This window comes from Notothenia rossii, assembly GCF_949606895.1.
Source record: "Notothenia rossii genome assembly, chromosome: 5".
NCBI lineage: Eukaryota > Metazoa > Chordata > Actinopteri > Perciformes > Nototheniidae > Notothenia > Notothenia rossii.
In genome coordinates this window covers 71,706,388-71,722,400 of record NC_136903.1, presented here as the reverse complement: position 1 = coordinate 71,722,400, position 16,013 = coordinate 71,706,388, and the positions used below count along the sequence as shown (strand labels likewise).

Below are 16,013 nucleotides of genomic sequence, written 5' to 3'. Positions count from 1 at the left end.
TGCTTGACAACAAATAGCATTTAAACAAAGGCCAAATAATAGTTAATAGTATATTAACATAAAAATAATGCAAATATTTTTGTTAAAATATTGGTGGATAAACGTTCACGTTTCCTCCTCACGTCAATCTTGTTACGTAACACTGCCATGTTCCAACCATAGGGTTCCAACTCTCGCGCTGTTTTGCTGATGGAAGTGTCAGAGTGTCAACAAGCAGCAGCATACTGTCCGGAGCAGGGAGGAGGGAGTCCAGAGGATATTTAAACGTCGGTGAGTTTACTCACATTTATGATCATCCAACGTAAAATGTGGTATTTTGCGAAGTTAATTCAGTCAATTTGCATGAAGCGTGATGTTTTTGGGCGATCGTAGCTCAGTTTATGAGCACAGCTTGTTTAGCTTTAGCGTGCTAACGGTTAGCTACTAACTTGGCGGACCAGTGTGAACGGCTTCGGTTAGCATTAGCTTAGCTTGCTGTGTTGTGACTGTTATCTACACCACACGTTCCGCTTGGAGAGGCGAATCCGTTCGTCCGTTATAGGTTATTAGTTTCCATTAGGTAAGCTTCAACGTTCTTCATAAAGACACGGCTGTCAGGTTTCAGTAATCAAATATATTGGTGTGGTTAGCGATAGGGTTATGCTAGCTAAAGGCCCGTCTCTCATAAAGTAGGGGCTAACGGAAGAATTGACACTTAGGTTAACCTATCTACAGTCCGTAACCTAAGCCAACTAGCTAGCTACACAGCGGAACGACCTCGAGTGAGAGCCAGCTAGCGCCAATGGCTTGATGACACTGTGGGGTGGATTGCATAGTAGCTTGCTTTGGCTCTGCTGCCTTGTCGCTCCCGTTTGGCGTTAGTCCTTGATTTCCTGAAAGAGCGAACCTATGTTCCTTCAGGCCGACAGTCTCCGGCCTGTTTACCTCCTAACCAGTTGTCTCTAGGGTGTTTTCTTTAGTGACAGGAGAGCACATGCAATTCATGGGGCAAAACAGATTGTAGTTCTCAACAGGTGAATGGCAGTCATGCTGTATAGTCTGATGTTGTAGTGTGATACATTAGCATGTTAAAAACACAAGCTAACATAAATAATAGTCAGACTTTGAGTATATTCTGGTTACACTATTGACATTCAATTGCTTTTTAAAATTACCAGAAATGAATAGCTTTGTGCCTAACTTGAGCATCAGCAGCTGTAATGCTCCATATGTATAAAATGATACAGAAAATAACAAGTTGCTCTTTTCTTGCTCTCTTTTGCAGAACATTTGTCTGAGATGGGGGATGATCGACCTTTTGTATGCACTGCCCCTGGATGTGGGCAGGTATGAATTCTGAACGCATCGATTAATATGCATCTCTTTATAACACCCTCTTTCACTCTATTTACTAAGCCTCAACTTGAAAATCTTAAACACATCATTGCCTGTTTCTTATTACGGCATGGGCTCATTGCAATTTATCTAACAGCTAACTCAACAGTTAATGTACTGTACAAATGCCAAAGTAGTCAGGGATCATTCCCTACTTCACTGTGGACCATCTGCACTAAAGCAAGTGTTATTGTTCATCTTGCATCATCTATAAAAAAGAGCTTTTGATGAATTATTGGTCACCTGTAGCAACACAGTAGTAGTAGTAGTAGTACTACTAATGCTATGCTTTTCTTTTTTACATTGTATACTATTGTATATCTAAATGTATATACTGTGTTATTTTCTTTGCAGAGATTCACCAATGAAGACCACCTGTCAGTCCACAAACACAAGCATGAAATGACATTAAAATTTGGTCCTGCCAGAACAGACACTGTTATAATTGCAGGTAATTCCAATATCATTGACTTAAGAATTTGTTACATTAAGCTGAACTGAAGAGTTATCACCTTCTCAATGTTCTGAAGCCCTGTATCAATTTACTACGGGGATGTCTGTTGTTGGTAGGGAGCAATTGATGTCCTGTAACCCCCTGAACTAACATGATCTATTATTTGTTTCTCTGATCCATTTTTTGCAGATCAGACACCCACACCCACACGTTTCCTAAAGAACTGTGAGGAGGTTGGGCTTTTCAATGAGCTAGCGACCTCCTTTGAACATGAGTTTTCCAAAGCACACGAGGACGACCAGAGGAATAGAAGGGTGAATGACTAGAATACTGTTGTTTTCCGTATAACATAAAAATAGTGAGACTATTTTATTATTTTACATTAACTGAAAGGGTATATTCATCTCCTGCTCTATTCAGGCTGCACCTTTACAAACACCATCTGAGGTAAAAGTTGAGGATGATGTTCCTTTACAAGTGGATTCCTCCTCTCCTGGAAGTCCGGATTCCTCCTCCAGCATGTCAGACAACAGCAGAGACTCGAGCATGAGAGGAGGAAAGGTACAGCCCCCAAGTGTTATTGCATGCTGATAGCACGCTGGTTCATGGATTTGCTCTTCTTCATGAGTTGCCATTTGAAAATCAATCATTTGTTCTCTATTCATGCAGTCATGGTATTATTATATTTCTCCCCAGGAGATTCTAACGAAGCTGGTTGCCAGCTCTACCCCCACTCCAACCATTGTGCGCCCAGGTTCTCTTCCACTTCACCTTAGCAATGACGCGCTAAACCCCACTATGCCATCTCCAACGTCTGTCATCACTCAAACACCGCCTTCCAACAGACAGCTCGGGTAATCTGCAGTGTTCACATTTCTTGACTGTATTTGCTCAACATCCTAACATTGAGGTTGTTCCAGGGAAGATGTACACTGTCTTGGAGTGCTGTTTGATATTAGCATGTGGGAACATTGATATAGTCTACTTTTATCAAGAGGTTTGGTCAGAAAATGTATTTGTCAACACACATTGCTTAATTTGTGTATCTTTCCCACTTCTTTGTTTGTCTGTTTGAGGTGAAGTTTATATATTTCTCCATCATTCTCTGCTTCCTAATCTACAAGCGCAGTGGAAACAGGTGTGGGTGGAGGCTAACTGTCCTCTTTAGCTCCATATTGCTGCAATTCTCCAGAGACTGGCTAAGTTACCCTACTTTTGAGAGATCAAATCAAATCCCTCTCAAAAGGATACCTCACCCACATGTTGCTCCAACTGCTTTTTCTTTGGGTACAGTTAGCACTAAGAGACAGAGATTGTGGAACAAATAAAATACTTTGTAAACCTGGTTCTCAATCTGTATTTTATCGAAGGGCACAGAACGGAGAATTTGAGAATGTACTGTTCTTGTCAACAGATCCCCAACAAGTGCATTTCCACTGGTGAGGCACCTCCCCAATGGGCAAACAATCCCTCTACTGCCCAGTCCCTCTCAGATGACCTCCGTTATATCTGTAAGCTTTTTACAAAACTTGGCACAAATGTATAAAAAAGGATTCTCTTAAAATGTACAATTTTGTGTCTGTTTCTCTCTTTCTCTCTCGTCTATGTGTGGTCATTTGTAGCTTGCGAGGCCATTGAACTCTGTGCCTTACATCCCTGGGATTCCAGGGCCTCCAGTTGGCGGAGCCAGCAGCGGCTCATCCTCCCCGTCTGGGTATAGCCTGCACTCCGAGGCCAAGATGGTGAGATGGTCACTCATGTTGGCATAAGTTTGTAGGCGGCAGGCCCTGAAAAGCTGTTTTATTATGTGACAATTGCTTCTCTATATTGCGTCTTTTAGTGAGCTTAAAGTTAAATGTTCTTCATGGAGTGTTATTTGTGTGTCTTTATAGAGACTGAAGGCAGCTCTCACTCACCAGGGCCCAGGAGCACAAGATGGAGCTGGTGGGGGGGCAGGATCTAACCCTGCTGTCCCCCAGCGACAGGAACAGAGCCAACAACCATCTCAAAACTCTGACGCACCATCACCTGCCCAACCCCAGGTAATACAGATACACATGAGAACCTTGTATTGAGAAGACTATCTAATAATAATAATATTATCATAATAATAAGCGATCTCTTTGCCTAAACAAGTATATCAAATATTATATTATAATAGTATTTGTATTTATTGAGCCAGTGTTGTAGATAGACAGTTGAGATAGACAATTGATGGTTTTGATTATTTAGTTGAATTTATATTTATTATTATAAATTATTTGCCCAACAAGGTGAAGTGAGATTTTTGGATTTACTTAGGTTTTTTATTTGTCTTTGCTCACTGCACCTCCCTCCCCATCTTCCAGGTGTCCCCTGCTCAGCCAACAGGAGGCCGGCGGCGGCGAGCTTCAGAGATGGACCCTGATGAGAGGAGGGAGCGCTTCCTGGAGAGAAATCGGGCGGCCGCCTCCCGTTGCAGGCAAAAACGAAAAGTGTGGGTTAACTCTTTGGAGAAAAAGGCAGATGATCTGGTCAACATGAATGTCTCTCTTTCGGTAAGTCGTCCACTTCCCAATCCAGGGTTGTATCCAGAATTTAAGCAGGGTTCATATTCAGCTTGGAAAAGTGTGAAACCTTTTTCAATTCATAATTAATAGCTAAACAGCGTTTTCGGGGTCATTCATGAGGATACTCAAGATGATGGAAATTCCCCTTGCTCAACTTATTGTGTGTTTTTATCCTATATAATCCCATCCCTGGTGATGTGTAGGATCCATGTTTAAACATGAACAGAGATTGGTCATGCAAATGATTTGGATGTTTTGTGTTGCCATCAGAATGAAGTGGGCCTACTGAGGAACGAGGTGGCACAGCTGAAGCAGCTCCTCCTGGCCCACAAAGACTGCCCGGTGACTGTTATGCAGAAAAAGGCAGCTTTCTTAGGTAACCATTGAGCTGCAAACAAGAATCCTGGGCTGTATCTTTTTCTTTCGTCAGAATCCATCTATCACCTCATCCATCTAATGTGTTCTTTTTACTCGCTCACCTCTCTTAAGGGTGAATGTTTCTTTCTCTGTCTATAGCTGCAGGAGGAGAGGAAAACTCCAGGGATACTTCCAGTGAACCCATCGGCTCCCCAGCGGCGGTCATTCAGCACGGGCCGTCACCAACCGCCTCGGCCTCCAGCCCAGTTGCCACCATCAACGGGCTGAGCGTCCGTGCTGCAGAGGCGGTGGCCATGTCGGTCTTGGCCGGCATGGGGTCAGGCCAGCCGGGGGGTGTTGTAATGGCAACTCAGTCACAGTCGGACCAGAGATGATGTGCTGACGCAGGTAGCCGGTATGAAGTGGCATTCTGAGGCAGTACTGGTGATGTAAAAGAGAAACTCACCCTCAAACCCCACCCCAGACTAAGATACACTCGTCCCCTCACAGCCAATGATAATCACACAAAGACACGGCCCAGTGCCTCCGTCAACCCTCCAGTCCCAGCAGGCTCCCTGTTAAGAGACGCTTGGGCACTCTCTGTATGTAAATATGAACAACACATCAAACACTCGCTCTTAAGTGTGTAGTCATTTCTTGTTCATTAGTAACATTTGAAGGTATACATTTGGATGAAAAGTATGTAGGAAAAAGTTAATTTTACCTAAAAATAAATGTTCAGTTCAACTTCAGTCCCACACACTGGCTGTGATGAGGTTGGTTGCTTTCCAGGCTGACAATTGTATTTTTCATTTGTATGAAAAGATTGTTATGCCTGATACTGGTATTCGACATAATGTTTGCTGATGCAGTGAAAGTATGGTGAGAGATTGGCTGGCTGATTTCAGTAAAAGTCAGCCTGGAATTTTTTTACGTGGTCTTTTTGTTGTTTACTTTTCAATCTGAACATTTGTGTTCTCTTTAAACACACATGACGGTTTAGTCAGCCGAGTGCAAAAAACAAAAACAAATTGTCGATGTGTGCACAGTTTATCCTGTGAGTGTGTGCCTGACTTTTTTTACCATCAATTTTAACCTAATTGGAATGTATGTCTTTACATTAGTCGTGTATGTATCAAACCCTATTGACTGCATGGATTACTCGAGGCTGAAGAATACCACTGTTTGTGCTTCATCATACTATTACTGTTTATTGTTATGCTTTTCTTCTGTTTTAAACATCAATTTACTGATGCAAAAATTGTCCTCGTTATATACGGATTTAATCCTCAGTCCTCATGTAACACTCTTGAAATAGTTAGCTTTAGATGGCCTTCAAATGATAATCAGACATAATAGATAATAAATCATTTACCCTGGCATTTCATTTGAGGAAAAGAGTAGTGCAATATATTTTTCTATTGAATATCAATGTTCTTGCATTTATTTGTTGTCTGTAGCCCAGCCGGCAGCCGCTGAGAGGGGTTTCATCCATTTCAGTTGAAAGCTAAAGTTATGAGGTGACCAGAGGAAATGTAATGAATATTTTTGAATGAATGAGATTAGTGATTAGTGCAGATCTGTAGAAACTTACAGATGTCCTTGTCCTGGGTGCTTTCCAACATTTGAAAAGCTGTCTTGTATCATGATAAAGACTCTAATAGTTGTGCGAGGTGCTTCTTTTGAAATTTAAGTTTTGAAATGTATATTATTTTATACCGCAGTGTACTTCCAAGACTATCATTCCCCCCCCCCTTGTCATTCTGTGTTTTATTTTTTTAATAACGTCATTGTTTTTAAGATGTTTATTTTTTTCTCTGTGGGCATGTCAGGCTTTTTTTCCCATCATGTGATTTGTATGTCCCTTTTTATTTTAGTTTAAGAGCATAGATGTCTTGAACCACATGAAAACATGTTTCTATCTGTATGGAGAGTTTGTCGAATACTCAGGCTTCAAGATGGGAAAATTACTTGTGTATAGTCTCAACTTATGAATACATTGTCTTGGGCAAATATTAAAAATAAATTAATGAAAAGGAAACCATAATCAGAATGTTCCCACCTATCCCCACTTTGTTCCTCTTGTATTGCAGAAATTGCTGTGTTCAGCCTCCCAAATATAGACATTTTTCTCTTTTAGTTCATCATTAACTTACTTCCTTTTTATAGAAAAAATGATTAATTGAGTAATTAATTGCCAAATGAAGATAATTGCAACTTGCAACCCTGCTATTTAACTTGAAAGTTGACAACTCTAGAGTTGTGCGTACATCTTCTTTCTACAGGGCCTGACCCAACTGAGGCCCTTGGCAACATTCTGGTATGACCCCTTACCTGACACTCAAATCTTAAGATATGTGAATATTCACATTACATAATATAAGGTTTCTATAAAATACGAAATGTAGAAAAAAATCTATGTATAACAGAGCATGGGCTGTGCTGTAGTTGCTAATGATCAAGCATGTTCTTTACTAAAAAACATAAGCAAAGCAACCATATATCATAGATGATGCTATTACACGCAGCTGCATTTGGCTCATTTGAACCAACTCCCCCAGCTCACCTACACATTTTAAAATATAAATTATATTATGCTATGGTTTGGCTAAATACTGTTGTTATTGTTCAGGATAAACCTTTATTAATCCCTCTAGCAAAAGTGAGGTGTATGTATGAGCAGCAACAGCATCAAGTGTAAAACACAATAAGACAGATACGTTTACACAAAGAACATAATACAAATATCAATAGAAATGTTACAGTATAAAGGAATTGCAATGGATGACATGTTCATCCTTGTTGCCTAATGTATCAATTACAATTATATATTTAAGAAAAATGTATTTCAACCATTCTTCATTAAATAATAAACTTAGTTTTACCTTGTACACGTTGAGCATATGGATTTATAAAGAGAAGAGATGGAGCGCTGACATAATTTCCGGCAGCCATCTTTGTTTTGTTGGGCCACAGCATGCCTACCGCAATTGAAACAGTTTAAATATATTTAACTTAATCTTTTATTGTGTGCAAGGATGTTTACTTATCCTCCAGATGGTAATGTGACTTTTTGTAAGAGGTATTTAGTAACCTAAGGTATTAAGGGTTGTTTTAGGACTATAAGAGTTTTTTTTCAAAGTTTAAACTGGTTATTTTTCGGGAAAGCAGAAGCTAACTGTTAGCTTTGGGGCTCCGGTGTTATGTTAAATTATGAGAGGCACAAACTGGGGCTAGTTTTCCATCTGAGGGGAGGGTGGCAGGTGAGTTGGCTCTGGAGGAATTCTGTTTCTCCTCCCAGCTGTAAAAACACAACGGCAGAGGGAGCAAAGAGCCCGCTTTACAGTCCTGTCACAGCAATTATCGTCAGCCCCGGTCATGTGACTGACAGAGTGACTCCTCTGGCTCCGAGTTGTTCCCATCTCCCACAGTCATGGCGGTGTCGGGAAGTCGCGAAGATGGAGTAAACACCACCACTGCTTCATCTTGATTTTATTTTAGCTTCATGCTGGACTGTATCTACCGTCATCCGAGATATCGCAAACATCCCGCAGGCTGCTGTGCTTCCAATGATGGCCGACCGCAGCGTTGATCTGTCGGCTCTGCCTAAAGAGGTCAGGGACCAGCTGGCGGAGTTGGATCTGGAGCTATCCGAAGGTAAGGTTCCCATACAGCGGGTTTAGTAGTTACAGCTGCGGCGGGGATCAATGCAAAAGGAAGTGAAAAGTGTACATCTTGTGTGTTTACATGATCCAGCCACAGATAATCGTCCGGTTGAGCCTCAGTGCTGCTGCAGTGCACGACTACAACAAATTATAAAAACACACTGACCTCCTTTTGAAGCTGTAATTTCTCCATGCAGTATCCTTGTTGCTTTTATAGCACATTAACACATTTTTTTGCATAGATTACGACAGATAATATAATACAATGTGTGTTTATGTTTGTCATCTGGCATGTTTTAGTTTTTCTCCCACCATTTTCTTGCTTTGATCCATATAATTTGCCTACATACAGTCATACAGTGCTCATCATCACAGCCATATAAGCATAAACACTCCTGTCGAAGAAAGAAAATGGGTCAAGTTTGTCATCCCTGAGGCCCTGTATGTGTGTGCACTGTGCAGCCTCAGACATCAGTGGACACTATGATGCTGTGGCCCCTCCAACACTCAGATGCCCTGAACCCTGAAACTGCAGCAAATATATAGGAGGGTTATTTATTTTAGAAGAACGGCTGTTAAAAATGGGAAAAGGGCTGTTATGCAAGTCTCCCTCCTCACACTGTGAATCACAGTGCAGCAGCTTGATTGGTGCTGTGCTGCTCTCAGGTGCCCGAGGCTTGGATGAGTAATGTTGTGTCAAGCAAGGGGGACGCCTGGGCCACTAATGATGCCTCAGTCCCCTTTTGGACCTTAGACACACAGAGCTACCTTGACCTCATCCTGCTCATATAGAAGAACAGGTGAAACTTTAAGGAATACTTCTCCCACTAAAGGACCAGTGGTATATCAGTTACTCACTCCGTTTTGCCTTGAACTCTTGAAGAGATTCTTGTTTGCCTCAACAATAAAAGACAGACAATTATTGTTGAATTGAACTAAATGGAGGCTTTATGGAACAACAGCAAATCCATAAAACAATCTGTTTATAAACGTTCACAGAAGTCTTATTCTTATAACTACTTCCTAAAACATTTTCGCTAAAACTTTACTATTTAAACGCTCTTTTGCTGATATTAAAACACAGCTGGTTCTTACTTAGTCATCACGACTTTAGTCGATATTTCAAATTATCTGTTCAATAAAAATGAGAAAATGTGCGAGAAAAACAGTTTATTGATGATAGATAACACGGGATGGGAAAGTGAATATAATACAATATTTTCTGGGTGAAGTATTCATTCACAATCACATGAGAAAACCCAGGATATATTAACAGAGTTGTGTTCGGAATATTTTCTCTCATTCATTCAAATAAATAGGTTTTAAATAGACAAACTAGCTGGCAGTCTTTACATTATATGTTAGACAATTTTATCCAAAGTGACTTACATACTCAATACTGTGGGCAATCCCCACAGGAGCAATGTGGGGTGAAGTGTCTTGCCCAGGGACACAAAGACATGCTGACTGCAGTGGGACTCGAACTTGCTATCCTCTGATTCGAAGATCAGCTCATTAACCCACTGCGCCACACGCCTCTCACTGCGCTTTCCTGCACAACTGGCTGTGGGTCTGGATCATTTTCCCACTCACTTGTTCCAATTTAGTTTCTCTAAAGTACACACATGCTCTGGCTTTTCTACCTATAAGCTACACGATTTATAAAAAAAAAAAAAATACACATTTCTTTGAATAGCCTGCCTCGCGTTTGGAGGGATCAGTTTACCTTGACAGTATGTCATTCATCATTATACAGATTGACGCCATGCTATGCTTTGACCTGAGCTACTGTATAGAGTTCAGTGTGTGTTCTGGTTATTAATAGACACCAATTAACTATGTGATAATGAGGCTGTATAATGGAGGAGAGGAAGATCACACTGTGTTTAATGCACTTAACATGGATGAGAGGCAGAGGATGATTGGAACTCACTGTGTAACAATGTGTATTGGAACACAGTAATTGTAGAAAAATAACAACAATATTTACCATACAACAATTTACTCACATCTTTGTCAGGAATTTAAGGCAGCTACAGTAATAGAATGATTACCTGGTGTGGATTCATGTTAAGAGTACTGTGGTCTGATTGCAAAAGCCTTTGTTTTGCTCGGTATAACCCGGATTGTGAAACTCTAGAGTCTTGGGAGTTTTGAAACAAGTAGATTGTGGAAATATAGGTTAGCATTGGTCGAGCTGATAAATATCTGTTATAAAAAGATAGACCTTTTCAGTAAAATTATGATTTGAAAAGACTACAATCTAACATTCAGTCTGCATACGTGCAAAGCGGAGAGTACGTACAAGCCTCAAGGTAATAACATTGACTTGATTCAGCATTGAGTCAAAGTCATGTGACGTTGTTCCCTGTCTCTTATGTTTTACTTTCTTCAGTGTTCCTGCTGCAGTATAACAGTGTTATGCACTAAAGTGAGTACAGTCAGAGTCTCTTGTCTTTGTCTCTTAAAGGCTAAAGAAGTGTAAGTGAGTGGTAAGGTGACACCCCCAGAGTGAATGACCCTCTGCTTTGGACTGCAACTCCATCCTTTGTAACTTTGGATCAGAGACAACTCTTTTGCTAATATAAAAAAGACCCGGTGTTATCCAGATGCCCCGCTCGTGTATCGTCATCTCCTAGCCTTATCAAGTACGTCTGCCGTCTGCCCATCGCTGTCGGGACAAGGCGAGCAGCAGCTGTCCGCCCCTAAGAGTCTGAAACCTTCTCATGGATATGTTTTACAGAGCAACAATTACCCCATTGTTGTCCCGATACTTGGGACCCCCCTAGCAACAAACTGAAGAAAATATGCATCAGCAGTTTTTTTTCAGAGCAATAGTTGTGGGCTGCAGTTTGTGTGTGGGTCTGTATTTCTATTTGCGTGTGTGTGTGTGTGTGTGTGTGTGTGTGTGTGTGTGTGTGTGTGTGTGTGTGTGTGTGTGTGTGTGTGTGTGTGTGTGTGTGTGTGTGTGTGTGTGTGTGTGTGTGTGTGTGTGTGTGTGTGTGTGTGTGTGTGTGTGTGTGTGTGTGTGTGTGTGTGTGTGTGTGTGTGTGTGTGTGTGTGTGTGTGTGTGTGTGAGAGAGAGAGAAATGGAGCAACTCCACCTACTTTGACTTCATGACTGTAAGGACACAAAGACAGCCATTGAGGGATCAAAGACTGGAGGATTGAGCCGGACTGGAATTTAGAGCACTGAACAACAACTGTTTAAGCTGCTCTGCTTCATAGTGTGTGGGCATCGTAGTGTCTGCAGCGTTCGTATTTATATTGAATATGTGACAATGACCATAGATGATATGCTTGGTAGGTACAGATGCTTTTCCAAGAAGGTGACAGGCAGAGCATGACATTGATCATGTTACTGTCGAACAGAGAGCAGAACAGAAAGATTTGTAGTCTCTTAGGTAACCATTGTAGTCTTGTTTACTTATGTCAGATGTACGGTATAATGGAAAAAAAACTAACGCTTCACACCATGTGAAAAATAACAATAGAGTTAATACGTGTTGGTCAGTTAGACTCAAATGCACCACTTAATATTCAGCAAGTCTTTCCTGGATCATGAATTTGCTACCATTTTCATGTTTTAGCACCATATAGTGTACATACTAAAGATAAGCATGCTAACATTTGCTTATCAGCACTAAACACAAAATACAGCTGTATTATTAAATATGGCCATAAAGCAAATATGGGACACTTTTAATCTGATGATGACCCCAAAAAGGAGGTCAGAGGACCACAAACGTTACTACAATTCATTCTTAGGGGATCATAAATGTACAAACCAAAGTTCCTGGCAATCCATCCAATAGCAGTCAATAGATAGACTGTCACTGTTGCAAAAACATGTTGGTGTTGAAGCTCAGATTTCATAGTGTCACTAATATCGAAACATTCAAATGATACACATCCCTACTCATAAGCTGTGATGCATGCTATCCACACAGTGCTTATAAAATACTATAAGTGTATCACATGTCCAGTAGAGCAGACCGTTCTGCACAGATTGCACAGCTATGTCGTAACGCTTTCATTTGATTGGTGTCTTGTTCTCTGCCGTAAAACTGCCCAGGCTGATAAGTGGATGTGTGGATAGTGACTAGCGCTCATCCGCCTGCCTGCCTGTCTGTTATGCTGCTGCTGCTGTTGCTGAGAGGCAGCCTGTTCCATACTGGAAGAGAGAGAGAGAGGGGCAAAGGGAGAGGGAGAAAGGGAGCGAAATTAGAGATTACGGTCCTGCCTGCGTCTTTCAATCTAGGTCACAGAGCATCAGGGGGCAACACGCCTGGCTCATTTAGCTGTGAGTCACTCTGGGCCAGGACTGCTGCTGGGGATATCTCTCTCTCTCTCTCTCTCTCCCTCCCTCTCCGCCTGCCATTATTCAATGCTTTACTTATTGATAACTATTCCAGGAAAAGACCACAAACAATTTGTCCGTCTTTCAATACATATTAGCTTATCAACCTTGTCCATGGCGCTCATGTTCAGCATGTTAAAGGGGCCCTTTTATGCTTTAAAGGGTTATATATTTACTAAACATGTAAATGGTCTGCAGAGGCTATAATCCCAAAGTTCCCTCGAGAGGAAGTTTCTTTCCCACAACCCTCCCCCCCCTGCCTGAAATTCCTCCATTCCACTTCTTTGTTTACTTTTGCGACAAAGTGACATCACTGCGTAACACCTGCGCTTCTATTGGCTAGGGCTCCAACACATTTTACGTGATAGGCTCGGGCGGGACATCTCTAAGTGGTTGACCAATGTATTGGTACCACAAGTATTGATGTAATAATGAATGCTGCGTAATGTATGTGGCATCTAGCTGAACAAATTATTAAATACATAGGTTAAATAATCGCAAGAACATTTATCAGTAACTCATTTGATTCATTTGTTGTGTTGTTCTTTTCCAACAAAAATACCAAAATACATGTTTTAGTTTCTATTTTTCAAGTGTGAATATTTTCGGCTTTATTTTGCCAAAGGGGGTCAAACTAGGAGATGAGGAAAACATCAAGCCCTGTATATATTTCATTGACATGTCTTTATTTAATTTACATTTTTAAAATAAGAAATAGCTTAGTTGTTTTGTCACATTTCCCATATATAATTTTCTCACACAAATGTGTCCGCATAAGGCTGTACTTTTCACTGTGTTTTCAAAAAGCGAAAAAAATGTATTGAGTAAATAATGTGCATATAAATTAATAATGAAAATACCTCTTAATTGCTTTTGTGAAATGACCTAGAGAGCCTGTCCATCTTAACAAAAGAACCTGTCACCCTAAAACTATGTGACCCACTGCCTTTTTACATTTTCTTTTAAACTACAGTGAAGGTCCATAGCACAGAGGAATACACACAAATGTGTCCCTGCACTTAAACAAGCAATCATTCATGCACGTGTGTACACACAGCATGGACAGTGACAGGAAGGAAGCTGATTTAGTTTTCTATCTATTTAAAAGCTCATGAGCTGCACTCTGATCTCCGGCCAGCGCTTCAGGCCCCAGACTTGTTTCAACATGATTGACATTTTCTGTTTTATGTTTTTGGGACTCAAATACAAGTCTTACGTAACACCTTGCGTGTCTAATGTTACCATGCACACAGACCCACACACACAGAAACACTGAGGATGCATTGAGACCTTTTGTTCAAAAAAGAGTGAATAATTTAGATGGGACTCGAGGACACACCTCTGCACAGACACGCACTGCCAGCTTGGTATCTGAACCACCTCACTTTCAAGTCCACAGTGAGCTGCAGGTGGGCTCTCAACCTCTTCTGGCTGTAGAGCTGTGCCTCAATAAAACTTCTGGTTATTTGAATCAACCTTCCCCCGGATCCATTTGTCCTCTTACTTCTGCCGCTTGTAGCTAAAAGTAACACAACCCAAAAAAATGACAGCGGTGCCGGAAGAGGATTAAGTAGTGGTCAGGTCACTGTGCTGTTCACTGAATTATTAAAAAATGCCACATGGAAGTAGCTGCAGTCTTTCTGCAGCACGTGCTTCAGACTTTGCACACAAGTGAGTCCACTGTCCTGTTGCCTTCTACCTTCTGTCAACAGACCCACTTCTGCTGCTATTTGTGCGTTAAGCAATGACCTCAAGTAATGCATATTTTAACTGTATGTGTGTTAATATTCCTATTAGTCATAAAAGTGGAAGGAAAAATTAGCTGACAAAAAATAAATTGCCAACAATTCTGGTAAATCTTGTTTCAGCTTCGCCAATATGTGCATTTTTTCTTTACTTACTTATTTGTAAAATGCACATTTTATATTGTTGTATATATTGTATATATTGAAATGTTATTAGTTTAGGATAAACGCCTTGAGATGAACCATCTCGTTTTCAAGGGGGTCCTACAAACAGCAAGTCAGTTACAAGAGAACAAAGACAAAGCGAAACAAACAAAACACAATCACGTCACAATACAACCACAGACAAGACTAAAACAATCACAACAGAAACGATTTTGGACACTAACGCTGTATGGCCACAGAAAGGTTATAAACAAATACATTTTCCCAGCAGTACATCAATACATGAATATAAACTTTGTGTTTTCTGCTTGTAAATTAATCTATAGCATATACAGTCAACAAAAAAAAGAGCAAAAAGCATTTTTTAATATATGAAAATTAGTTGGGCCTCGTTTATTTGTATCTTGTGCTATGGGAACTAGTGAGGAATTAAAATAAATGACTGGCAGATTGATCAATGATAAAGTTATTGTATGCTGCCCTAGTTCCTGCAGCCTTCGGTGGCTTCTACCTACCAGCTGACCAACAGTCCAAAGCTCAAATATATGAATTAAACAACAGGAAAGTCATGTAATCCTAATATGAGAAGCTAAATCCAGTAAATATTCTGCATTTTTACTTGACAAGTGATTGTTAAGCGGATTCATTTTCTGTATATTGACTGACACACAGCTTCCTTGTGGGAATGTATTTAATCCCACTCTTACTAAATGGTGCTGGCCTGTTTCATCACCATGGTCCCTCATGCAGCACAATATACACCACGTTTCTATGGACACGGCCTGTGTTGTACCCACACGCCCTGCCCCCAATAACAACCCCCCCCCCCCCCTGCTTACACACACGCACCCACTTTTACTTTGTGTATTCTCCATAAAGCCTTTCCAGATTAGACTGGCCATATGTTAGAGCTGCATGATGTACAGTCACACGATTGACTGCTCTGCTAAGCTGTTAAAACCATTACAGAGGAAACATGAGGTTTCTGCTATCCCATCATAACTCGTCTACAAGCTGTGCTTCTCCAAAAATGTTGGAGATGTAGCCGTTTCCTGCCTGGATTTGGAAGAGAATACAACCTGTGTATCTTTAGCAGCCGTCCGTATCCCATAAAGCGTAGCAGGTGATTCTCATCAACCAATAAAGTCAGAAAATATGTAAATCTGTTGTATTTCCCTGGTAACTAGTCATTTAATGAACTCGTCATAATAAAAGCCACTGAATGTATCCATCATGGCCATACATTTTGAAATTCTATGAGTTAACGAAGTGTAGACACTAGTTTGGTCCAACGTCAGCAGAAATATCTAAGTGGGGCATGGAGCTTATAGCAGAGGGGCAACC

At 40.8% G+C, this 16,013-nt stretch overlaps 2 protein-coding genes across 11 annotated transcripts in view; both read left to right on the top strand.

Moving 5' to 3' along the window:
• The first annotated feature begins 172 nt into the window (after positions 1–172).
• Positions 173–6,781, top strand: atf7b (activating transcription factor 7b). 4 transcript variants are annotated; one of them, XM_079683020.1, is made up of 12 exons: positions 173–270; positions 1,265–1,326; positions 1,729–1,825; positions 2,003–2,142; positions 2,249–2,389; positions 2,525–2,682; positions 3,243–3,339; positions 3,451–3,570; positions 3,721–3,870; positions 4,177–4,365; positions 4,648–4,753; positions 4,894–6,781. In XM_079683020.1, exons 2-12 carry the CDS (start codon positions 1,279–1,281, stop codon positions 5,127–5,129), a joined length of 1,482 nt encoding a protein of 493 aa, XP_079539146.1. In that variant the 5' UTR covers positions 173–270; positions 1,265–1,278; the 3' UTR covers positions 5,130–6,781. The 4 variants fall into 4 exon arrangements, with proteins under 4 accessions (XP_079539146.1, XP_079539147.1, XP_079539145.1 ...); XM_079683021.1 differs by having other exon boundaries at positions 185–266; XM_079683019.1 differs by lacking the exon at positions 173–270 and having other exon boundaries at positions 2,018–2,142.
• A 919-nt stretch (positions 6,782–7,700) lies between these two features.
• Positions 7,701–16,013, top strand: part of dip2bb (disco-interacting protein 2 homolog Bb) — a 42,570-nt gene continuing 34,257 nt past the window's right edge. For 4 of the 7 annotated variants that reach the window (XM_079683018.1, XM_079683016.1, XM_079683017.1 and 1 more), the window contains exon 1: positions 7,703–8,391. In XM_079683018.1, the coding sequence (XP_079539144.1) occupies positions 8,304–8,391 (88 nt within the window). In that variant the 5' untranslated portion in view covers positions 7,703–8,303. Of the gene's footprint in view, positions 8,392–16,013 lie in introns of all 7 variants that reach the window. The other 3 variants (XM_079683014.1, XM_079683012.1, XM_079683013.1) reach the window with 2 other exon arrangements.

What these genes read in the sequence shown, in the direction of transcription:
- atf7b (XM_079683020.1), top strand. Translation starts at nt 1,279, where the DNA reads ATGGGGGATGATCGACCTTTTGTATGCACTGCCCCTGGATGTGGGCAG. An exon ending in ACGACCAGAGGAATAGAAGG is followed by an intron (nt 2,143 to 2,248) that starts GTGAATGACTAG and finishes TGCTCTATTCAG; the next exon opens with GCTGCACCTTTACAAACACC. An exon ending in AGATGACCTCCGTTATATCT is followed by an intron (nt 3,340 to 3,450) that starts GTAAGCTTTTTA and finishes GGTCATTTGTAG; the next exon opens with CTTGCGAGGCCATTGAACTC.